Source organism: Choristoneura fumiferana, chromosome 14, assembly GCF_025370935.1.
Source record: "Choristoneura fumiferana chromosome 14, NRCan_CFum_1, whole genome shotgun sequence".
Taxonomy (NCBI): domain Eukaryota; kingdom Metazoa; phylum Arthropoda; class Insecta; order Lepidoptera; family Tortricidae; genus Choristoneura; species Choristoneura fumiferana.
Genome location: NC_133485.1, coordinates 13,144,730 through 13,166,141, shown reverse-complemented (window position 1 = coordinate 13,166,141; position 21,412 = coordinate 13,144,730). Strand labels below are relative to the sequence as shown.

At 37.4% G+C, this 21,412-nt stretch overlaps 1 protein-coding gene across 6 annotated transcripts in view; it reads right to left on the bottom strand.

Annotated features, from left to right (window-relative positions):
* Positions 1 to 21,412, bottom strand: part of Aldh-III (Aldehyde dehydrogenase type III) — an 88,412-nt gene that overhangs the window by 10,297 nt on the left and 56,703 nt on the right. For 4 of the 6 annotated variants that reach the window (XM_074097832.1, XM_074097827.1, XM_074097828.1 and 1 more), the window contains exons 2-7: positions 13,849 to 13,892; positions 11,332 to 11,571; positions 6,037 to 6,258; positions 4,878 to 5,041; positions 4,011 to 4,241; positions 1,866 to 2,069 (exon numbers count right to left, since the gene is read on the bottom strand). In XM_074097832.1, the coding sequence (XP_073953933.1) occupies positions 1,866 to 2,069; positions 4,011 to 4,241; positions 4,878 to 5,041; positions 6,037 to 6,258; positions 11,332 to 11,571; positions 13,849 to 13,892 (1,105 nt within the window). Of the gene's footprint in view, positions 1 to 1,865; positions 2,070 to 4,010; positions 4,242 to 4,877; positions 5,042 to 6,036; positions 6,259 to 11,331; positions 11,572 to 13,848; positions 13,893 to 18,218; positions 18,293 to 18,587; positions 18,796 to 21,412 lie in introns of those variants that run through there. The other 2 variants (XM_074097833.1, XM_074097829.1) reach the window with 2 other exon arrangements.

Genomic DNA, 21,412 nt, shown 5'->3' with positions numbered 1-21,412 from the left:
TGGTTTTTTGTTAATATTCTTGGTATGATAATGATAATGCTTCTGTTATATGAGTATCATAAGTATACTTATACTAAATGGTAATGGAAATAGAAAACCTTGGAGCTCCATGTACTATGTTTTAGTGTACTCCTAAAATAGCGCTCTGGTTTGCCAATGGTAAACAAATAGAAAAAAAAAAACTTCGGAAACTATGCCTTTTGCTAGCAAGTTTTTTCTTAAGAATAATCGCGAAAGTTAATATCTACAGACGTTGCTAAAGCTTTGAGGACTTTGCCCGAATTAGATGCGATTTCCAACCTTAAGTCATCATCCACACTTGCGTACGCACCAATGCTTATGCGTTTTACTAGGTTTACTAATGTTTCGGCGAATAACGTTTGGCAACCTGTTTCATTTCGCAACTTTTCATTTCCCAACTGTTTAATATTTCTGAAACTGTAAATATTTCAGGATTTTTATAAAACTAACCTAACCTAACCTAAAGGGTTCTTCACGATGGCCCTGAAATAAATCCTGAAATATTTACATTTTTAGAGTTTGCGAAATGAAAAGTTGCGAAATGAAACAGGTTGCCAAACGTTACGTTGCGAAAAGGCAGTACTCGGTTTTACTATTTTCGTCGCAATTATTACTTACGTTCTGCATTTAACCTAGGCAGTAAAAAATCGCTTCGCTAACATGCCACGGCTTTCAAAACAAGTTTGGACAGCTCTTGAAATAGTGAAGTACATTTAAAACGTCATATCAGAGTCTAGAAAAACTACTCGGTTATTAAAAACTCTGCTGTTTCCAACAATGTAAAGAACGAGTTGGTAGTGAAACCTGTTAAGTCAGGGCCAACCTACGTCATTGCGGCATTAGCACTGTAATTTCATGTAATTACTAGGAAATAACCGGTTATAATTTTCTGTTATCAGTCAGTCAAATTGTCTTGTATTATACAGATGAGTAGCTATATGTTAGGCAATGTCGCGTGTTTTCGAACAATTCTATAAGAGCCATAGACATGATAACGTCAATTTAACGTAATTGTGTGGACGGCAGCGCATATTTTTGTATCCATTACTTAATTAATTTTAAGACTAATAAAAAAACAATTACAATAGGACTGGGTAAATATTCGAGCGTTTTGACCGGTCGGTTAAGCGTCATTACCATCTCACGTTTATTAGCAAAAAGGAAGGACAAATCGCATGAACTTTAAGCACGCTATGAGAAGACAATACCGATGCTTAGGTATTGTCTTTGGTTTTCATAAAAATTTAACCTGGATCATCATCTGTTATAATAATATTTTTCAAACGGTAATGACGAAAAAAAAACCGCCGTAAAAACGCTGAATATTTACCCGACTCCAGAATGATATGAAAAATTTAATAGAAAAAAAAAACAATGATCAACATGTTCACTTAACAAACCTCCCCCCCCCCGCACACACACACACACACACACACACACACACACAAATTCCTACCTATAAATTATCATACATTTCTTTAAGTAATATTTTTTTCTCTGTTCTTTGTAAACCTTCGTAAAATAGTCAAGCAAAACTATCCGTCGTCATACAAACAAAACAAACACAGTTTCGGTTTTATTCCAAATCAACATTTACGACCTTGATATGCCGTCATTTTATTACACATATGTTGAGACAAAAATACCTGTCAAGTCAGATCTGTTGCTTAAAATCAAAACAAAAACAAGTTTCGCACAATCGGCAACAAAAACAAAAATAACTGGCTACAGTAACCGTCCCCAACATGAACATCGTAGCTGACTAATACTGCGACTAATTTAATTTTAAAGCCCATCCCTAAACTCCAACACACACACATGAAACAAAAACAGTAACAGCTTACCTGTCATTGATGAATTTGATCGCATCATAGGCGTTTTCTATAGGCACAATGGGCAAGATGGGGCCGAATATCTCGTCCTCCATGACTTTGTCGGAGCCCCGGACGTTCGTGATGATCGTGGGTGCAATAAACTTGTCTTGGGCGTCGTATTCGCCGCCGATCGCGATTTTGTCTTTGCTAGCATCGATTAATGCTTGGAGACGGCTGAAATTAGATAGGAAACGGTCTGAGACAATCTGGAATAGTAGTTGAAGCCAGAAGCCGTATTGTATAACGTGCAGGCGCTCGTGATTGTATTCAGCATATCTTTCTATGTGATAGAAGAAATGGAAAATGTGATTTGATTCCGAGTGCGTTGGACAATAAGGACCTAGGGTCTACGCAGGCACAGTATAAACCCAATAAGTAACATAGGGAATTAGTATACGTTTTTAGAGATCACTTAATGGTATATTATGAATGATAAAAGTAAAGCAATGGCGTGGTGATAAAATTTTCGTTAGTTATTGACAGAAGTGTGTTTGGGTTTCATTGAATAGAACACCTTGCAGTTTGTGTACACATTTGTGCCATAGTACTTGTCATCAGTCATCAACTACGTCATTGGTCCTACAATACGTCAACTATGACTAATCTAGTGGTAAAATAATAAAAATATGTAGTGAACTTATATCTCACAATCAATAGAGGAGTCGTGTATTTTTGGCATTAGAGCTATGTCTTTAATGATTTATTTTACAGGTGATTTTCAGGAAATAAAGATCAGAGTGGCATTGGTAGCTCAGAGATCACAAAAGGCTTTAAACACGTAAAACAAGGAAGACATGCCAAGGTTAATTACTATGCAGCTATGAGGTAAACTGCGACAAAAACAGCGTCTTTGAGACTACCACTACAATGTAAGTAGCTAATATTAGTATCAAACGCAATTTAACTAATGCAAAGTACCTGAAATTCGTGGAAGATTTAGGGGTTGTTTCATCATCCATTGATTAGTGTTAACTGACGGTTAAATGTGATGCCGTCTCTGTCTATTCGGACAAAACAAATAGAGACGGCATCACACCTAACCGCCAGTTAACACTAATCAATGGATGGTGAAACAGCCCCTTAGTGTTTACTTTAAGACTTGTCAGGGTAGTGTTAAGATGACTTCGGGGGAGGGGCTTAGAGCTTTGGAGCTTGATTATATTATAGAAGACGCCTCGCAAACGCTATTATCTGTCATCGTCGACATGTATTTCATTCCAGTTTCTTTCTTGTTCTAGCATCTAGCTTAATCAATAAGAATATTCAAATAGTATTAATTTTTTTGATATGTGCTTAGATTACTGATTGGGCAAGCTTGACTGAACTCCTCTATAAAAGTTATTCATCAGATTTTTTTTATTCAAAAGTCACGCTTTGACGATCGACCTATGTAGTCATGGAAACTGAATCACGTAGGTACCGGGGTGGAATCTTTTCATAGTCAATTTCGCTATGAATTCTATGGCAAATATCATCATCATCATCCCAGCCTATATACGTCCCACTGCTGGGCACAGGCCTCCTCTCAGAACAAGAGGGCTTGGCCCGTAGTTCCCACGCGGGCCCAGTGCGGATTGGGAACTTCACACGCACCATTGAATTGCTTCGCAGGTTTGTGCAGGTTTCCTCACGATGTTTTCCTTCACCGCAAAGCTCGTGGTAAATTTCAAATGTAATTCCGCACATGAATTTCGAAAAACTCAGAGTGTGAGCCACGACCCTCTGCTTGAGAGGCGATAGGTCAAACCACTAGGCCACCACGGCTGCATGGCAAATGTATTGGATGTCAACACAACATTAGTAGCATAAAGGTTCCGCCCTGGTACAGTCACCAGCAATAATATCTGCAACAGCGGAGCGTGCAAAAATATCTGACACGTCCTTCCGGCCCTAGGAATAGAGTCGTATCAGATATTTATGCACGCTTGTTGTGTCAGATATTGGTGCTGGTGACTGTACGTGATTCAGTTTCCTCGACAGTACTGTAGCGTTGCTAGTAGTACGAATTCTTAATGCTATTACAGCGATTTTCAGTCAAATTGAATCACCAATCTGCTGAAATCTTACAGATTCATTTTATAACACGGTTTAAAATTACAATGCAGGTATTCTCACTTGAAATGCCTGCTGTTGACGATGCGGCATAGATCGGGGGACTTCTGCGGGTTTTCGCCGTACCACTCCTTGAGTACTTTCTTGGCGATCTCCACGAACTTGTCCTGGATCTCTTTGGTGCAGAGCACGTAGTCGGGGGCGATGCAAGTTTGGCCCGTGTTGATGAACTTGCCCCATAGGACGCGCTTCACTGTGAACTCTAGGTTGGCTGTGCTGTCGATGTATGTGGGGCTGCGGGAGGAAAACAAATTGGTAGTAAGGTTTATATAGGGGCTGTTTCACCATCCATTGATTAGCGTTAACCGACGGTTAAATGTGATGCCGTCTCCGTCTATTAGAACAAAACAAATAGAGACGGCATCACACCTAACCGTCAGTTAACACTAATCAATGGATGGTGAAACAGCCCCTTAGACTACAGGTTTTTAACGTGGGCGATAATACTTTCTGTGGGCTTCTGTAGCTCGCGGTTTTTTCGAGTTTTAACAATACAATACAATACAAATATTCTTTATTGCACACCATAAATCAGTACAAAAAACTTATAATATAAACACTTAGATTCAGGGTAGACAATAGGCGGTCTTATCGCTTAAAAGCGATCCCTCCCAGACAACCATAAACGTTTTAACGTTTAATTGAGTCGAGTCTTAACGTTTCGAGTCGCCGTACTTCTAAATACTCGTACGCTAAAGAAAGTTGGGGCGAGAACGCGTCCTTTGGCGTCCATGGTAAAACCTATTCCAGTAAATACCTTTCCATTACATAGTTAATATTATGTTATCTATAGTACAGACCCCATATTCCCTCCCTTGTTGCCAAACAATGACAAGGTTCGAAGTTCTAAAAATCAACATGGCGGCTCACCTTTTCCCGCCCAGCTCCAAAGTGACCGGCGTGAGGAACTTAGAGGCGGCGGCGTGCACGATTTTGCCGACGGCGGTGCCGCCGGTGTAGAAGATGTAGTCAAACCGCTGTTTGAGTAGCTCTGTTGTCTCCGCCGGGCCGCCTTCTACCACTTGCACCGCGTCCTGAACGGGATGGTCAATAAGTAACAGAAAGAGAAAGACAATGATTTTTAAAGGGCGGTTTAGATTGTCGCTTACTCTTGGGTTTTGCATATAAATAAATAAAGTTGCACAGGTTTATTGGTAAATCAACCTATTCTCGTATTTTTTTGACATTTTCAATTATTTTGTTCTCATAATGCCTTATGCAAAAGTGAAACATTTCTGAGATAATTAAAATTTAAGTTTTTGGAAAAAACAGTCAGATAAGCATCTTCAAAACTTTATAAAAAAATGCAATATAAACCTACTTTTTCTTTTTATTTCATTACTAGCTTTTGCCCGCGGCTTCGCCCGCGTAGAATTCGGTTATCGCGCGCTGTTCCCTCGGGAACTGTGCATTTTTTCGGAATAAAAAGTAGCCTATGTCACTCTCTGGCCCATAAACTATCTCTATGCCAAAAATCACGTCGCTCCGGCGCTCCGTTTTGACGTGAAAGACGGACAAACACACACACTTTCGCATTTATAATATTGGTATGAATGTACGAGGTTAAGTTTTTTAAGAATGTAGTTTAAGAATTCACGCACACACACGCACTCACACACACACACACACACACACACACACACACACACACTCACGCGCACACACACGCACACAGCACACATACACACATAGTATAAACGTTAGTTTTACTTTTTTGCCGGTTGTTTTGTGTCAATTTTGTAATTTTTTATTATTATTTTTTTCCTGCATGTTGTCGCTTAATTCTAAAGCTATACAAATCTGTTATTCGCACTCGCAGACGTCCAAGATACAGGCTCAGCCTAGTTTGGAGTCTGATAGATATGTTCTGTATTGTATCAAATATGTTTCTGTTAATAAAAAATATTTGTATTTGTATTTGTATTTGAATTATTTTTTTTAAGAATGCGAGACCAAAGTTTAAAAAAATATATTTTTGAAATAACGACTGAAATCGCGAAAGTAGCAATGCGTTAGCTCATTTACTTACATTATCCAAATATTTCGGCAGGTAGTCGACCACGAACTGCGCGCAGGCTACGGAGAGTTCGCTGGGTTTGACGATGACGGTGTTACCAGCGGCGATGGCGCCCGCCATCGGTAAAAGCAGCAGCTGCAGTGGATAGTTCCACGCGCCTATCACCAGCGCGACGCCGTACGGGTCGTGGTAGATGACCACTTCGTCCAACATGTTCACTATGCCTTTTGATGGCTGGGTGGATAAACATCATTAGTTTAACAACAGTGTAATAACCTAATGAGGGCTATCGTTTTTTGTCTTTCTAGATGGCGCCACTGTTGCGTGAGGTTTTTAAGTGTGGCTTTCAAAGTCTGTTAATACACCTTAAAACGGTACCATAAAATATCGAGCACCCACAGTGTTGCGTAGTCCCGTAGGGAGGACAAAAGTTTCCGAAAGACAAAACTGTCTCAAAACACAGACATTCATTGCCCCGTAACGCATAATTGCCATAATTAATTTCAAGTAACGCAAAATAATGACAAAATTATTCTAATTATAAACCCGCGTTATCCACCCAAAAATTATGAGATTTGACATTTCGGAGACCTCACGCTACACTAGCGCCTCTAGCGGCGAATTCATACGCGATAGCCCTCATTGACTTGAGAGAGTAGGAGAGTTGCAGTCGGGTTTTTTTTGCCGGTAAGAGGCTGGCACTGTCTGGGCTCTCCCTTCCCAGTCGGCCATAAGGCTCCGTTGCCACCAGAGATGTGCGAGGATGTGTTGCGAGGAATGTGTTTTTCATAAACCAATAGGAACGCTTCATTTACATCGCCTCGCTCCGCTCAGCTGTTTCCAGCAGAGCGGTGCTGTGCAAGGATAAATATTGAAGCGTTTTTATTGGTTAATGAAAAACACATTCCTCGCACATCTTTGGTGGAAACGCAGCCTTATACGTTAACAAGATCTTTGAAAACACAGTAACAACCAATTAAAAAAGAGGCCATTCAGTTTCAAACTGGCAATGTCACCTTCCATTCAATATAATCGATTCGAGCATTGCCCTTTCTCTTTTATTATTTTACAAAGACACCGTTTGACATCACAGTCTCATTTGATAGTAAAAGATTACAGGGTTATGGGGGCACGCATGTTCAAAAGATACCCATAGATATGCTCTTATGTCGAACCAGTTCGTGCCCGAGGTTTCGTCTCCGAGAAAAAATAAAAATAATCATAGTGTCTTAGGGCCTTTGCACACCGTGTTTTTTAAACGCGCCGTTGACGCGTCTTTGAAGAAATGTTTGTTGTCAGCGCGTTGAATAAACGTGGTATGCGAAGGCCCTTAGTTTCTTTTTATGATACTCAACATACTATGTTTGTCAAAACTTAAGTTTAGCTCCTGTGGTTTCAACTCTGCGTGTCTGTTAGTCGGTCCATCAGTCCATCACACTATTGTTTTATAGGTGAAGTAAAGCATATAAATAAGTACATACTTTTATTATAGAACTGATTTGTGGCGATCTAGTACTAACTTCTATTCAATCTTAGTTACATTGATCCAAAGATAATTTTTAGTTTCTTTCTCTAAAGGCCTGTTTACCACTCTCTAATAAGTTCCCGGTTGGTACTTTATATGACACTTTATGTTAACAGTGATGCCATTATTGTTTCTACAAACAAAATAAGGCCCAAAGTAAGTCAGTCATGTAGATAAGTAGGTACCCACGTATTTGGTCAAATTGTACGTCTCGCAATTGCTAAAAAATCTGTTTTCTGGTGTACCTAATTGTTTTTGCCCGCGTACCTATTTTTGACGTACCTATAACATAATCGATGTGATAGGTAAAATATGTAAGATAAAGTAGCTAATCAAGAGATTATGAAACTATCAGTTTCATTATCATCACGCTTAAGGGTTTATTGAATATTTAGGCTTCAGCATGTTAATGACGGTCAAGTTTTTCATATTTAAACTGGCTCCCGGGTGCATTGTGTACGGAAATTAGCAAACAAGAAAGCTCAAGTTTTGATGTTAGACATATTAAGTCATTATGATAAACAAATGGTGATGATGACTTAAAGTGTTAATGAAGTCTCGATGACGTTTTGTTCTACGGATGTCGTGGTTCTATTAAATTACTTAACTATAGTACTATTCAATGGAAAAAATCAATTGTGTAAACAAAGCCATTTTTCACGATTACTCCGTAGTTACTTGCATTTGAACGCCAATCCCGATCATATTCACATCTCAATGACCTCACCACTGTTTTTAACAACCATTTTATCATTAAATAATCGTGTAAATATGTTTATTTTATAGAATTAATTGGAAGACGAAAATCCGTTATATTTGTCAAATTGACATGATAATTTTTTCTTCACCGAAGTTGGTCTATGGTCGGTCTAGTCTCTGGAAATTTAGTGCTGTACCAACAAAATTAATTATTTGACTGAACCAACCTTACCTACCGATAATTATGGCTGGCTCTGCAAATTAATTTATTCGTAGATATTAATTATTTGTGTTAAGTTACACTATTTAATGAAGGTTTATAAAGGTTTCTAATCCTATCCTACTATCCTACTTCCTACTATATCCTACTAATCCTACTAATATTATAAATGTGAAAGTTTGTGAGTGAGTGAGTGAATATGTTTGTTACTTCTTCACGCTGAAACGGCTGGACGGATTTGGATGAAATTTGGCGAAAAGTTAGATAACCTGGATTACAACATAGGATACTTTTATCTCGATATTCCCATGGGATAGGGATAAAATCTTGAAATAACAACCGCTCAGCTTAGAGTCATGAAAATTGGTATGTAGATAGTTTGACATCTGGAATAAAACATAGCCTACTTTTTATTTCGATATTCCCACGAGATAGGGATAGCTTTCGAACTAATAACCGCTGGGCTTAGAGTCATGAAATTTGACCATGATTGTTTTTAATGTAATGTCAATGAAAACAACGATTTAATTTTCGGGAATTCCCACGGCAATTTTTAAAAATCCCGGTATTTCAGCTGCTGGACCTAATGATTTACGTGTGCGAAGCCGCGGGTAAACACTAGTTGGACGATAAAATAGTATTTTAGTAGAAATTATGTACATTTCTATTTACTAGTATCATATTTACTGTGGAGTCCATTGTTGGACCAAAAAATCATTTTGAATCACTTCCCTGTGTCTACTCTCATTTCCCTGTCTTATGTAAATTTAAAAATGCCTCTTCTAAATTATATCGAAAATACAAACTGAGACATGGATGCACAGAAAAACCAGAAAAAGAGACCAGGGCTGGGAATCGAACCTAGGTCCTCAGCAATCCGTACTGCGTACTATAACCCTACACCACCGTTGGACAGGAGTCAAGATACAAATTTCTTCTATGCACACATATCTCAGGTTAGCTTTTTCTACTACGCTACTTAAGCAGCAAAAAAAACTAAATTAATCCATATTTTAACTGACCCTTTAAATTCTAAAATGCTCCATCCTTTCCACCTTGGGGAAAATATACGACAAAAATATAAGTGGATGTACATGTTTCACCATTTTAAAAATTCTACCCTTAAAGGGGTATAAAGGGGAGTGTAAGTTTTGAACATGAAGTGTAAGTTTGTATGGAAGAAACGTTAGGTATATATTTGAAGATATAATTCTAAAACTTCTTGAAAATGCTATTAAACATTTTAAGTTAAAAGGGACATGGAAACATTGTGAATGACTCTTAAACAGGAGTAAGAGAATACGTGATTCGCCATTTTTAAAAATTAAACTTAGGGATTACATTAAATAATGAAATATGAGTATATTCAAAATAATTATTTACTGCTGATTGAAGTATCTTAAAGAGCTTTCACATCACTAGAGCCAACGTCAGTCAGTCAGTCAGCCAGTCGTCAGTCAAGTGTCAATGTCAGTCACCACATTTGTTTACACAATTGATTTTTTCCATTGAATAGTACCGTAGTTATCCAATTAAAACAAGCCTGGATTATTTTATTACTTTCAATTGGATATCTAGTTTTCAAGGCGTCAGTAGATAGGTACCTAGCATGAGTAGTCGATGTAAATATTATGTAAGAACTCAGAACATTGAATGCAAGATATAATCAGGTCGATTGAGCATCGGATTCGAAATGTTGTTTGGACTTTCGACTACGGTGCAAAAGTATTAAGGCCACGGAAGTTTCGAGAACAGGTTAATTGGTGTATTTACTTGCCCTTTATTTTGCAATCGTAAAAAGAGCATAACTACCGTACTGTTTAATAGTATTTTTGCATTTTTAGGGTTCCGGAGCCAAAATGGGAAAAACGGAACCCTTATAGTTTCGCCATGTCTGTCTGTCTGTCTGTCCGTCCGTCCGCGGCTTTTCTCAGGGGCTATCAATTCTAGAAAGCTGTAATTTTGCACGAATATATATGTAAACTATGCCGACAAAATTGTACAATAAAAAAATCTATTTTTTTTGTGTACCTCCCATAGACGTAAAGTGGGGGTGATTTTTTATTTCTCATCCAATCCAATAGTGTGGGGTATCGTTAGATAGGTCTTTTAAAACCAGCAATCGAGCGTCCCTCCCCCTCTAAAATCTAAACCGGTGGGTGGAAAAATTTGAAAAAAATCTGGATGGTAGTAAGTATTCAAACTTTCAAGGAAAACTATAACGGCTAATTTTGCTTGAGAATTATTAGTACTCGTAGTTTAACTACGGAACCCTATTTTGGGGGTGTCGACACGCTCTTGGCCGGTTTTTTCATTCGAATCAACAGTTTGAATAAAAAAAATATCTTATAACAATAACAACACCACACATAACAGTATCTTGTAACAATAGGTTTAACAATAACACTGTCTTTGACCTTTGAACCTATGGCAAGATTCTGACATATATATATTGAAATAAGTGATTGTCAGCTTGCTCTGTTGTGAGCGTAATGAGGAAGATCTATGATCAGAGGACTTATTGTCTAATACACAATCATTATCACCATTTCTTTCTGTCACATGGTATAAGATTAGGGTAGAATGAAATGGTGAATGCAATCGATCGCGAGCCTCAAAGCGTTAGACGATACCGCCTCTGCTCTCGCTGTTTTATTGAAGCTCGAAACCCACTGAAAGTGGTGGCAGAGCGGTGCGCGCGGCGCGGAGTCGGTACCGGTTGTAATATTTGAGCTAACATGAAAGAGTCCGCATAGAATACCGCGCGGGAAATCAGCGTGGTGCGGTCTTCTCCGCCACCGCTGTCAGTGGGTTTTAGGTTTAAGATATCCGCTATCTCTATAGTAATATCATATCTACTCACGTGCTCAGGCTTGGCCCACTCGTCCAGATTGTGCAGCATACTCTTCAGGTCATTGATAAGGTAGTCCACTTCAAGCAGCACGGCTTCCATCTTGCTCCTGCGCAGATCTTTCTGCAGCGCGTCGACCATCACATTGTAATTTTCCTCGTACATCCGTAAGAGGTTCTTGAGCTGCTGTCTCCGCCATGCTAGAGGCCTGGTGACGCCGCGGTTGAAGGTGTCCCTGGCTTTTTGGACCACCTGTGCCACAGCAGGATTAAATCATGTTAATGAGGGTTTTTCGACAGGCGAAATATCGCTAGATGGCGTTAGTATCGTGAGATCCTTTTGACGTTTCAGTCTTGCTTGCGATTGGCTCATTTAGTTATTTAACCTTTTCGACGCCAACGACTCATATATACGCACCACAGGTTCCACGCCAACGACCTATATATACGTCCATTTCTTCAATGCAAAAGCAACCTTCGTTCAATTGCGTTAAGGTTCAATTTTAGGCATTGCAATATGGAAGCCTGGCGTATGGATGTCTTGTATTTGACGTGGCGGCGAAAAGGTTAACCAATCACGAGCGCGACGCAAATGTCAAACGTACCTCACGATACTAGTGCCATCTAGCGATATTTCGCCTGTCGAAAAACCCTCATTGAATAAATAATTACAAAACGCATGTACATGGAGTGGAGTAGCTTTATAAGTGTGGGTTTTGACAGCTATAGATATATATCACTCGCTGTACCCTATTACTGATACAGTAATAAATCAACCTTTAAACTGTAAACTTGTTTTTATTAATTATCACGTCTCCCGCACCTCACCTACTGGCGACCCTGCCATGCGGCGTCGGTGTGGCGCCGCGCATCGTATTGAAAGACTTTGTGGAGGTCGAAATGTATGTTCAATATTGTGTAGTGCATGCATAGCCTGGTTTTTAGCCTAGTGTTTAGTAGTTGATGTCGACGTGAAGAGCCCATCCTGGGGCGGCAAGGGAGTGTCGCGGTGTAACTCCATGCTGCCGTGGTGTCCCACTACGTCGAGGAAACCGCTTTAACACTGACAGTGCTTAAGCCGTGGACAGACGGACAATCAGACCGACACACTAAAGTATACAGCAAAACTATAAAGCTTCCTCGTAGGAAAACAGAACTATAGAAACAATGTATTTATACTTTGCAAGGTAAATTGCTAGGTAAATGATGAGCTAATGGTACTGGTTGAACTTTGATCACTTGATATTATTTACATACATTATACCGTTACCAAATAACAAAATAATATAAAATCAAATCAATGATACCATCTTTCCTTTACCCCTTTTATTTTTTTTCATGCTTCTAGATTTAAAGACACAGACTGCCATTATATATTGATTATTATTATATATTGATTGATATGACTGCCATTTTTTTTTAAATGAAAACTACAACATACCAAGTGATATAACACTTTTGTAGGTACTGGTATGCCTGATATGGACTCAGTGTTGTCTGTGTAGACCTTGTATCATTTTATAGCAAATGAGGTTAGTTTTGTTGCATTTGGGCTATTATTATTACAATATTATTGATTGATATGACTGCCATTTTTTTAAAATAAAAATAACAACATACCAAGTGATATACTTAACACTTTTGTAGATACTGGTATGCCTGATATGGACTCAGTGTTGTCTGTGTAGACCTTGTATCATTTTATAGCAAATGAGGTTAGTTTTGTTGCATTTGGGCTATTATTATCACAATATTATTGATTGATGACTGCCATTTTTTTAAAATGAAAACTACAACGTACCAAGTGATATACTTAACACTTTTGTAGATACTGGTATGCCTGATATGGACTCAGTGTTGTCTGTGTAGACCTTGTATCATTTTATAGCAAATGAGGTTAGTTTTGTTGCATTTGGGCTATTATTATTACAATATTATTGATTGATATGACTGCCATTTTTTTAAAATAAAAATAACAACATACCAAGTGATATACTTAACACTTTTGTAGATACTGGTATGCCTGATATGGACTCAGTGTTGTCTGTGTAGACCTTGTATCATTTTATAGCAAATGAGGTTAGTTTTGTTGCATTTGGGCTATTATTATCACAATATTATTGCTTTTAATTTGAGGAAAATTAAAAACAAGTCAGGATTGTATTTTTTTCCCATATTTTCTTGCTCGCTAATCATGCCATGAAGCAGCAGTGCTTGCACTGTTGTGTTTCGGCGTGGAGAGTAAGACAGCCGGTGAAATTACTGGCACTTGAGGTATCCCATCTTAGGCCTCTAGGTTGGCAACGCATCTGCGATACCCCTGGTGTTGCAGATTTTTATGGGCGGTGGTGATCTCTTACCATCAGGGGACCCACTTGCTCGTTTTCAATAGTCGAATAAAAAAAAAATTTACTTCACTGGGTTTGTATTATGCTTCCATATAATTGGTCAAACAAATTGGTTTGCCATGGATGTGATGTTTTTTTGTAAAATTAATTAATATTTGTATAGAAGCTTAAATGAAACATACCTCTTCGATATTCACCTGCTTAGGTTTCGAATTTGATAGAGCCCCTGTAACAAAACAAAGAGATATTGTTGAAATAATTTAATGTTTTTTACCATGTTACTGCAACAAAGAATTAAATGAAAATTTTGCCATGTCAATTATGGGCAGTGCCATTATGAACCTGCTTACATGTCACAATTCCAAACCGGTGCCTCATGTTTAAGGAAATAAAGAACAAGATTCAAAAGAAAAAATTATGCCGACACCTAACCGCCGAATTATGACGACCGGATGGCCAAGTGGTTAGAGAACCTGACTACGAAGCTTGAGGTTCCGGGTTCGATTCCCGGCTGGAGCAGATATTTGTATGAATAATACGAATGTTTGTTTTCGGGTCTTGGATGTTCAATATGTATCTAAGTATGTATTTATCTATATAAGTATGTTATCCGTTGCCTAGTATCCATAGTACAAGCTTTGCTTAGTTTGGGACTAGGTCAATTAGTGTGAAGTGTCCCATGATATATATTTTTTTATATTTTATATTTTTTATGCACCGATTCAGGAGGTGGCAATGTTTGAGCCACTGGAAGAGCCAAAAGTCACAATTTAAATAGTATAAGTTATTTGCTTAGGAAATTAGATTTTTGTTTAAAAGTAGAGTAAACAACTGAGAGATAGACATGGTACAGTAGCCAGTATCAATTTCACAGCAAAGAATGCATAAATATCTGATAGGACTTTATTTCTAGAGCCGCTAGGATGTGTCAGATATTTTTGCATGCTCAGCTGTGGCAGATATTAATGCAGGAGACTGTACTCAGATCAATTCCATTATTTTTACAATTATATACCAAGAGCTGCAGGTTGCCAACCGCTGTACTAAGTGAATGCATGCCTCTGAAAATTCCTAATGTGACAGCAAAAAATTTTAAGAATAAGAGACAGAAAAATACCTACCTGTCATTTTACTTGCAAGTGCTTAAGGTCGCTTGTCACGGTCAGCTAGGCACTACAGCGCCAGTAAATGACGTTAGTGTGCAAATTCCACGTATTTTATTTTTTTTAGGAATGAAATCGTGGATATTTTTATAAAATAATGTACATACCGCCAATAGCGTGAAATTTGTGATATATCCTACCAAGTTTCAGATGTATTTTAAGTTAGAAAATACTTTCACTTGATCGCTGCAGTTTCGACTGAGATATTTTCCCACACATGCTTGTAATTTGTTGTAAACAGAAGTCTTTGTTAATTTCGCTCTCATGATCAAAGAGCAGATTGGCCTAGTTGCATAAGGCTCTCTAGCCTACCCTACCCTACCCACAGCTAAAGAAGTTCGGGTTCAAACCCGTTGTAAGATTTAGTTTTTTTTTTGTTTTTTTTTGTTATTGTTCTCAGTTGTTCTCAAATGTGTAGCTAAAAATTTATAAGACCTAATTTAGGCACAAACATTTTTTTTTAAATTTTTAGGTAAATCTGAATATGCACAGCACAACTACAGTAAGTACGATGAGACTTATAATTCCTCACATCCACTCAAGGGTTGCTTGGTAGAGATCCCTTCGAGGGATAAGTTCGCCTTTACAAAGTCAAGGAAACCGAATCACGTACCAGAGTGGAACCCAAATGGAACCTTTTCATATTCAATTGCGCTGTGATTTCTTTGGCAGGTGTATGGGATGTCAACATGACATTAGTAGCACATAGGTTCCACCCTGGTACGTGACTCAGTTTCCTTGACCGTAACTCAACGATTGTTTATTTATTTTTTATTTACAATACAGTTTTCATCATCCCAGCCTATATACGTCCCACTGCTGGGCACAGGTCTCCTCTCAGAACAAGAGGGCTTGGGCCATAGTTTCCACGCCGGCCCAGTGCGGATTGGGAACTTCACACGCACCATTGAATTGCTTCGCAGGTGTTCCCCGGCTCGCACCTCTGAGTTTTTCGAAATTCATGTGCGGAATTACATTTGAAATTTACCACGAGCTTTGCGGTGAAGGAAAACATCGTGAGGAAACCTGCACAAACAGTTTTCATACTATGAGAAAATTAGTCATAATCATTATCCCTATACATACCTACATACACAGGCCTCCTCTCACAATGAGGGCTTGGGCGTTATTTTCAATGCAGGCCCAGTGTGAATTGAAATATAGCACACACCATTAATTATTTAGCAGGTGTGTGTATGCTTCTTCACGATATTTTCCTTCAACGAAAAACACGTGAAAATATGAAATTAGACTTGTTTATTTTTATTTCAAATTTAATTGGTTGGGTAGTAATCGAAGGCTCTATTGAACAACAAATAAAAAAGTCCATCACTAAGTCAGTTTTTATTTATTTATTATTTACATCAGTCAATTACCTCCCCCATATTTTTCCGTGTTGCCAATACTCGCCACGTTTGATAAGCGGGTTGGCGAGCGTAGTATATGATGTGGGGTTGCTTGGAAAACGCTGCTGCCCATCTTCTGATATTATCCCTCAGCCGATTCCTACGATACCCACGGGGGTGTTGGAAGTTGTATGTTGTACTCAGCTTCTACTATACTTAAGTACTTTTTAATTTCCTTATAATGCGTCTTTTTCGAGACCAGGTTATTGAGGCTTTATGTAATTTTTTCGCAAAGTTCGTGGCTTCATAGTTTCCAATGTGAATTATAATTCAGTTCAATACTTGAAAATATAACTGCATTCACATTATAGATTATAGATAATGATAATTCCGCCAATTTCGAGGACAAATTACGATAATTTAGTTTAGGAAAAAATTACTCCATTAGTTTACAATGTCATAACAACCAATAACAACAAACGAACATAAAATTATGACTTGACGAATTTGACATTTGACTTGATGTTTTTTTATTTTTATTTTATGGAAAAAGCCACAAGCCATGCAGCCTTTATCTGATTTTATCACTACTAATTTATAATCCGTTAATGCAATTTTCCGTACTTATTTGTTAATACATTCATGTTATGTGATTTTCTTCCTAATTTCTGTCGGAAATCCAAAGAATTGGCAATGCATTTGTTCGTTGCACTTCAGTCTTTTGATTGACGGACTTTGTACCTATGGCCAGCAAAAATATTTAAAAAAAAGTTAAACGAGCTTCAAAATGGTAATTATGTGATTTTGATCCTTTTTGATCAGACAAATCAAACGAAATCTGGCAACGTCGCTTAGCATCGAATTGTCGGCGAGTTGACAACGTAGCTGAAAAGCACACTACTAAACGAGCCGTTGGCGTACGATACTGTCGCCGTCCACTCACATATTGACAAAAATGAACTAAAATAATCATCTAGATTAAGCTATTAATCAAAAGCTTTCTTTAGGTAAATAAAAAATGACTCAAATAAAGAACAAAATTAACGTCAACAGATGTGATTTTAGTTTCAAATTATTCTTTCAAGCGCTCATGATTGTGTAAATAAATTAGTATGGAAATCGTGCCACCTTAATAGAGAAAATTGAGGACTGTTTATGAGTTAACATTATGGTTTATGGGCTATCCGAGAATACTGTAACTAGTGCATGCAAAACTGGCTTTGGATATCCTAATTGTAACATTATTAGTTTGTACTATACAGAACAGAGAATGATTTTTAATATTTGAAAATTATGAGTGTTTTTCTTACCCTGGTTAATAATGCATAATGTGCCCAGTGGCGTAGCATGCCTTGGCAGGGCCCTGTATAAAAAGTTATTTGGGGGCCCTTATGAAGGGTAAAGATTTCTCACATAAGAAAAAAAAATGTTTGCATAAAATTAAAAGAAATATTTATTTATCATAATTATCTATCTGTCACTTTTTCCAAAATTTTTACAAATAATTTATATTAAATACACACTCCTTGCCTTTTTTTTGGCAAACTGATTTTTGCTTACGCACGTCGGGGGGCCCAGTGGCCCCGTATAATTGATACAGCGGTAGCTACACCCCTGATTGAACCTGAGATATGGGCACACTGAAGGTAGCCAAAAATATTTGGGTGTACCTTCATAACTCTGACCAAAGATTGTGTTGACATATTTTTACCAATTTAAAAACAAGCATAATTCTTTGTAGAACTGGTGCCATATCCATACACGTGCCAATGAGGCTCAAACATAACATAAGCAGGCATAGGACAGACAGATGCAGTGCAAGACATATGAAAGATATAAATAAATATATTGAACCTATTTAGCATACAATAGGTTAACAAAGTGCTCCATGAGAATAGTTTGTACCTAAACTTGGCTTGTATCTACTAATTTCTTAACAGATTGAATTCACAAAGTTTAACCAATTGACAAGTAAATATTAGAACTAAAACAATATTTGGAATTTTAATACTGCTAATTGCTTTTTGATGTTATTAAACTTACCCACTAATGAGTCCAGTAAAGTCATTTTTAATTAAACTTTCTCTTGATCTTAAGAAATGAGCAACAGAACCTGTAGTAGCCAGTGAATTTACATAACCAAAGTATTAGGTCAGGTCATTCACCATATTTACCAACTCACTATGGTACATATAATATATAGCACCTATTTATTGTGTAAGATGTTAGCATAGAGTTGGCAAATCAAACACTCTATGGCTTGTATTATTAATAATGTAATTTTAGTTTTCGCCGGCGTAAGCAAACTAATCGGAAAAGTTTAAAGAATTTAAATCAATGTAAAGCAGTTTCATCAGATACCCTTCCTAAAAATATATATTATTACGCATAATTTATTAACTAACAACTTACCAGCAGTCATTGCAATGCGATAGAAGAAACTTAAAGACTGGACAACACTTATGAAATCGCTTTGTTATCGAACGAAAGGATGATATCAAGTTCGGTGCACAGTTCGATTTTAAAATAATGATAATGATAAAGCAATTTCGAATATCAACAAAACAAGGTTCACTGACTGACAATGACAACCTGATTGCAAAGAGTTGCCTGATTGAACTGATCAACTGAACAGCAGGGCTACTACGAAACTTGAAACTCGAAGTTCGTGCTGCATGCTGTATAATACGAGAGCGAGAGGGACGGCACGATACGAACTTCGAGTTTCGAGTTTTGTAGTAGCCCTGCTGAACCACGAACTGCAGGGCTACTACGAAACCCGAAACTCGAAGTTCGTGTCGTGCGGTCCCTCTGACACTTATACTATTTAATACGCGAGCGCGAGAGACGGTACGATACGAACTTCAAGTTTCGTGTTCGGAGTAGGCCTTCTGAACGGTCAATTTTTTTTTTCGAATTTTATGGTTTTAGCAGGACTACTACGAAACTCGAATTTCTAAGTTCGCGTTGTGCTGTCCCTCTGACACTTACACTGTTTAATACGAGAGCGAGAGGGACGGTATGATACGAACTTCGAGGTTCGAGTTTCATAGTAGCCCTGCAGAGACCAAACCAAATCCACACACAACTTTATTTACTGCAGGGCTAATACGAAACCCGAAACTCGAAGTTCGTGTCGTGCGGTTCCTCTGACACTTACACTATTTACTTAATACGAGAGCAAGAGGGACGGTACGATACGAACTTCGAGTTTCGGAGTAGGCCTTCAGAACTGACAAGTGACACAACCAGTGTTGCCAACAACTCGGAACCTGATATTGCCATTTTTCACAGCTTGAGTAGTCTAATGTAGCCAAATTTGAGCTGAGGTCGACTAAAATAGTAGCCTATGTGTTATTATTTGTTATTATTCAGATCAGGTGTCAATTTTTTATAACTCTAAGGGGCTGTAAGATTAGAAAGATGTGCAAAATATTAGTACAGAACCCTACACTGCGCTTGGTCAGTTTTGTTGTTAATTTTGAATGTTATTTATTTATTAATTCGTCCACTCTTTTCTTTTTGATCCCACTTGAATTTTACATTTTGCGTGGGAGGTATTTTTTTTCTTGTGCTTATGTTAATTTGTGTTGTGATTCTTTCTTTCAACTACTATAAGGACCTTGTCCTTCAAGTAGCCTAAAAAGCGACCAGTCGCTATTTAGAATCGGCATAATTCACTTCTTTTTACTACTCTTTTTTTAACTTATTTTTTAAATTATAGATAATTTCAAGATACTAATTTGAATATCTTGGCATATAATGGCTTTAATAAATTTATTTTAATTTTTAAAATATCAGATACGACGTCTCGTAAATTACATATGGCGGTTGAAACCAAGTGATAGGCCAAGTACTACGATATTTAACTGTCATGTCAGTGTCACATTCAATCGGTTACGGATATTGTGAAACAAAGGTCAAACATATATTTTCGTAACACAATAGGTATGGATTTGACACAATACCCGGAATTTATAACGACGGACGAAGGCGCTATTTGCAATGTCAATATTAAAAGGAAAAAAGACAGTATTAATAAGCACCTAAAGTCGAAATCTTATTATAAACTAAAAAATGTCCTGAATAAAAACCCCGGTCACAGTACAATATAGGTCACAGTATAATACAGGTCAATAGCTGATAGAAGGCAAAGAGGTGGATATGCCGGAGGGCGTCAATAAAAATTGCGTGCAATATTTTAAATACTTAAATTACCTTCCTGTGACTTCTGTTACCGTAGAAAGGTCATTTAGTTATTTGAAATGGTTTTTTTTTTCTAATCGACGTGAACGACTGACAGCCAAATACATTGAACAAATCTTTCTACAAATCTGTCTTTTATTCAGTATAATATTGATAAATGATTATAAATATATAAATAAATCTCATAATTTGTGAAATAATATATAAGTTTAAAATACTTGTGTATTTGTTTTTTTGTCAACCATACTTTGCCACTAAAAGTGCACGTTGATAACGATCACTGCAAATAACTGTCATTTGATTGTTATTGCGAGTGTCAGAAATGTTACCCTCTGTTTTTGATGTACCTACGCCGCTCATGTCCAGTCGCCGCGGTAAGCATTGACATCCGATATAACTTCCGTTTCAAAACTAACGGAACCGGAACCGCAACGGATGTTTAATATCAAACGGAAGTTCCGACTTAACGGAAACGGAAACGGAGCTCCGTAATATCCCTGGTGTCAATACATAAATAAGAAGTGGGTGTAAAATTGAAAACCATATTCCTAATCACAAGTGAAGCTAATATATTTAAGTAAGTATACTAAAAACCGGCCAAGAGCGTGTCGGACACGCCCAAAATAGGGTTCCGTAGCCATTACTACTGTTTATTGTTATTGTTTATTATTTTTTTTTTGTTTTTTGCTTTATATTAGTTATTAGTTAAAACTTAATACTGTTAACTTCCACGAAATTATGTAGGTACTTACCCCTTGCACTATGTAATTAGTTTAGGATTTGCATGCTGAGTTTACCTTTAAGTACCTAATGGTTACAATATTCCACATAAATTAACTTTGTATACAATTGCAATGTATTGTTGTAAACTATTGTTGGTGAACCTTAATAAAGAGAAAAACAAATTACGAATAAATTAAGTAATATTTTTCTAAGGATTTCGTATTTTATACGGAATCTTCCAAGTTTAGGTATATTTTATACCTTAGGCTGCTATTCACTCTTAAACTACTAATAATTCTCAAGCAAAC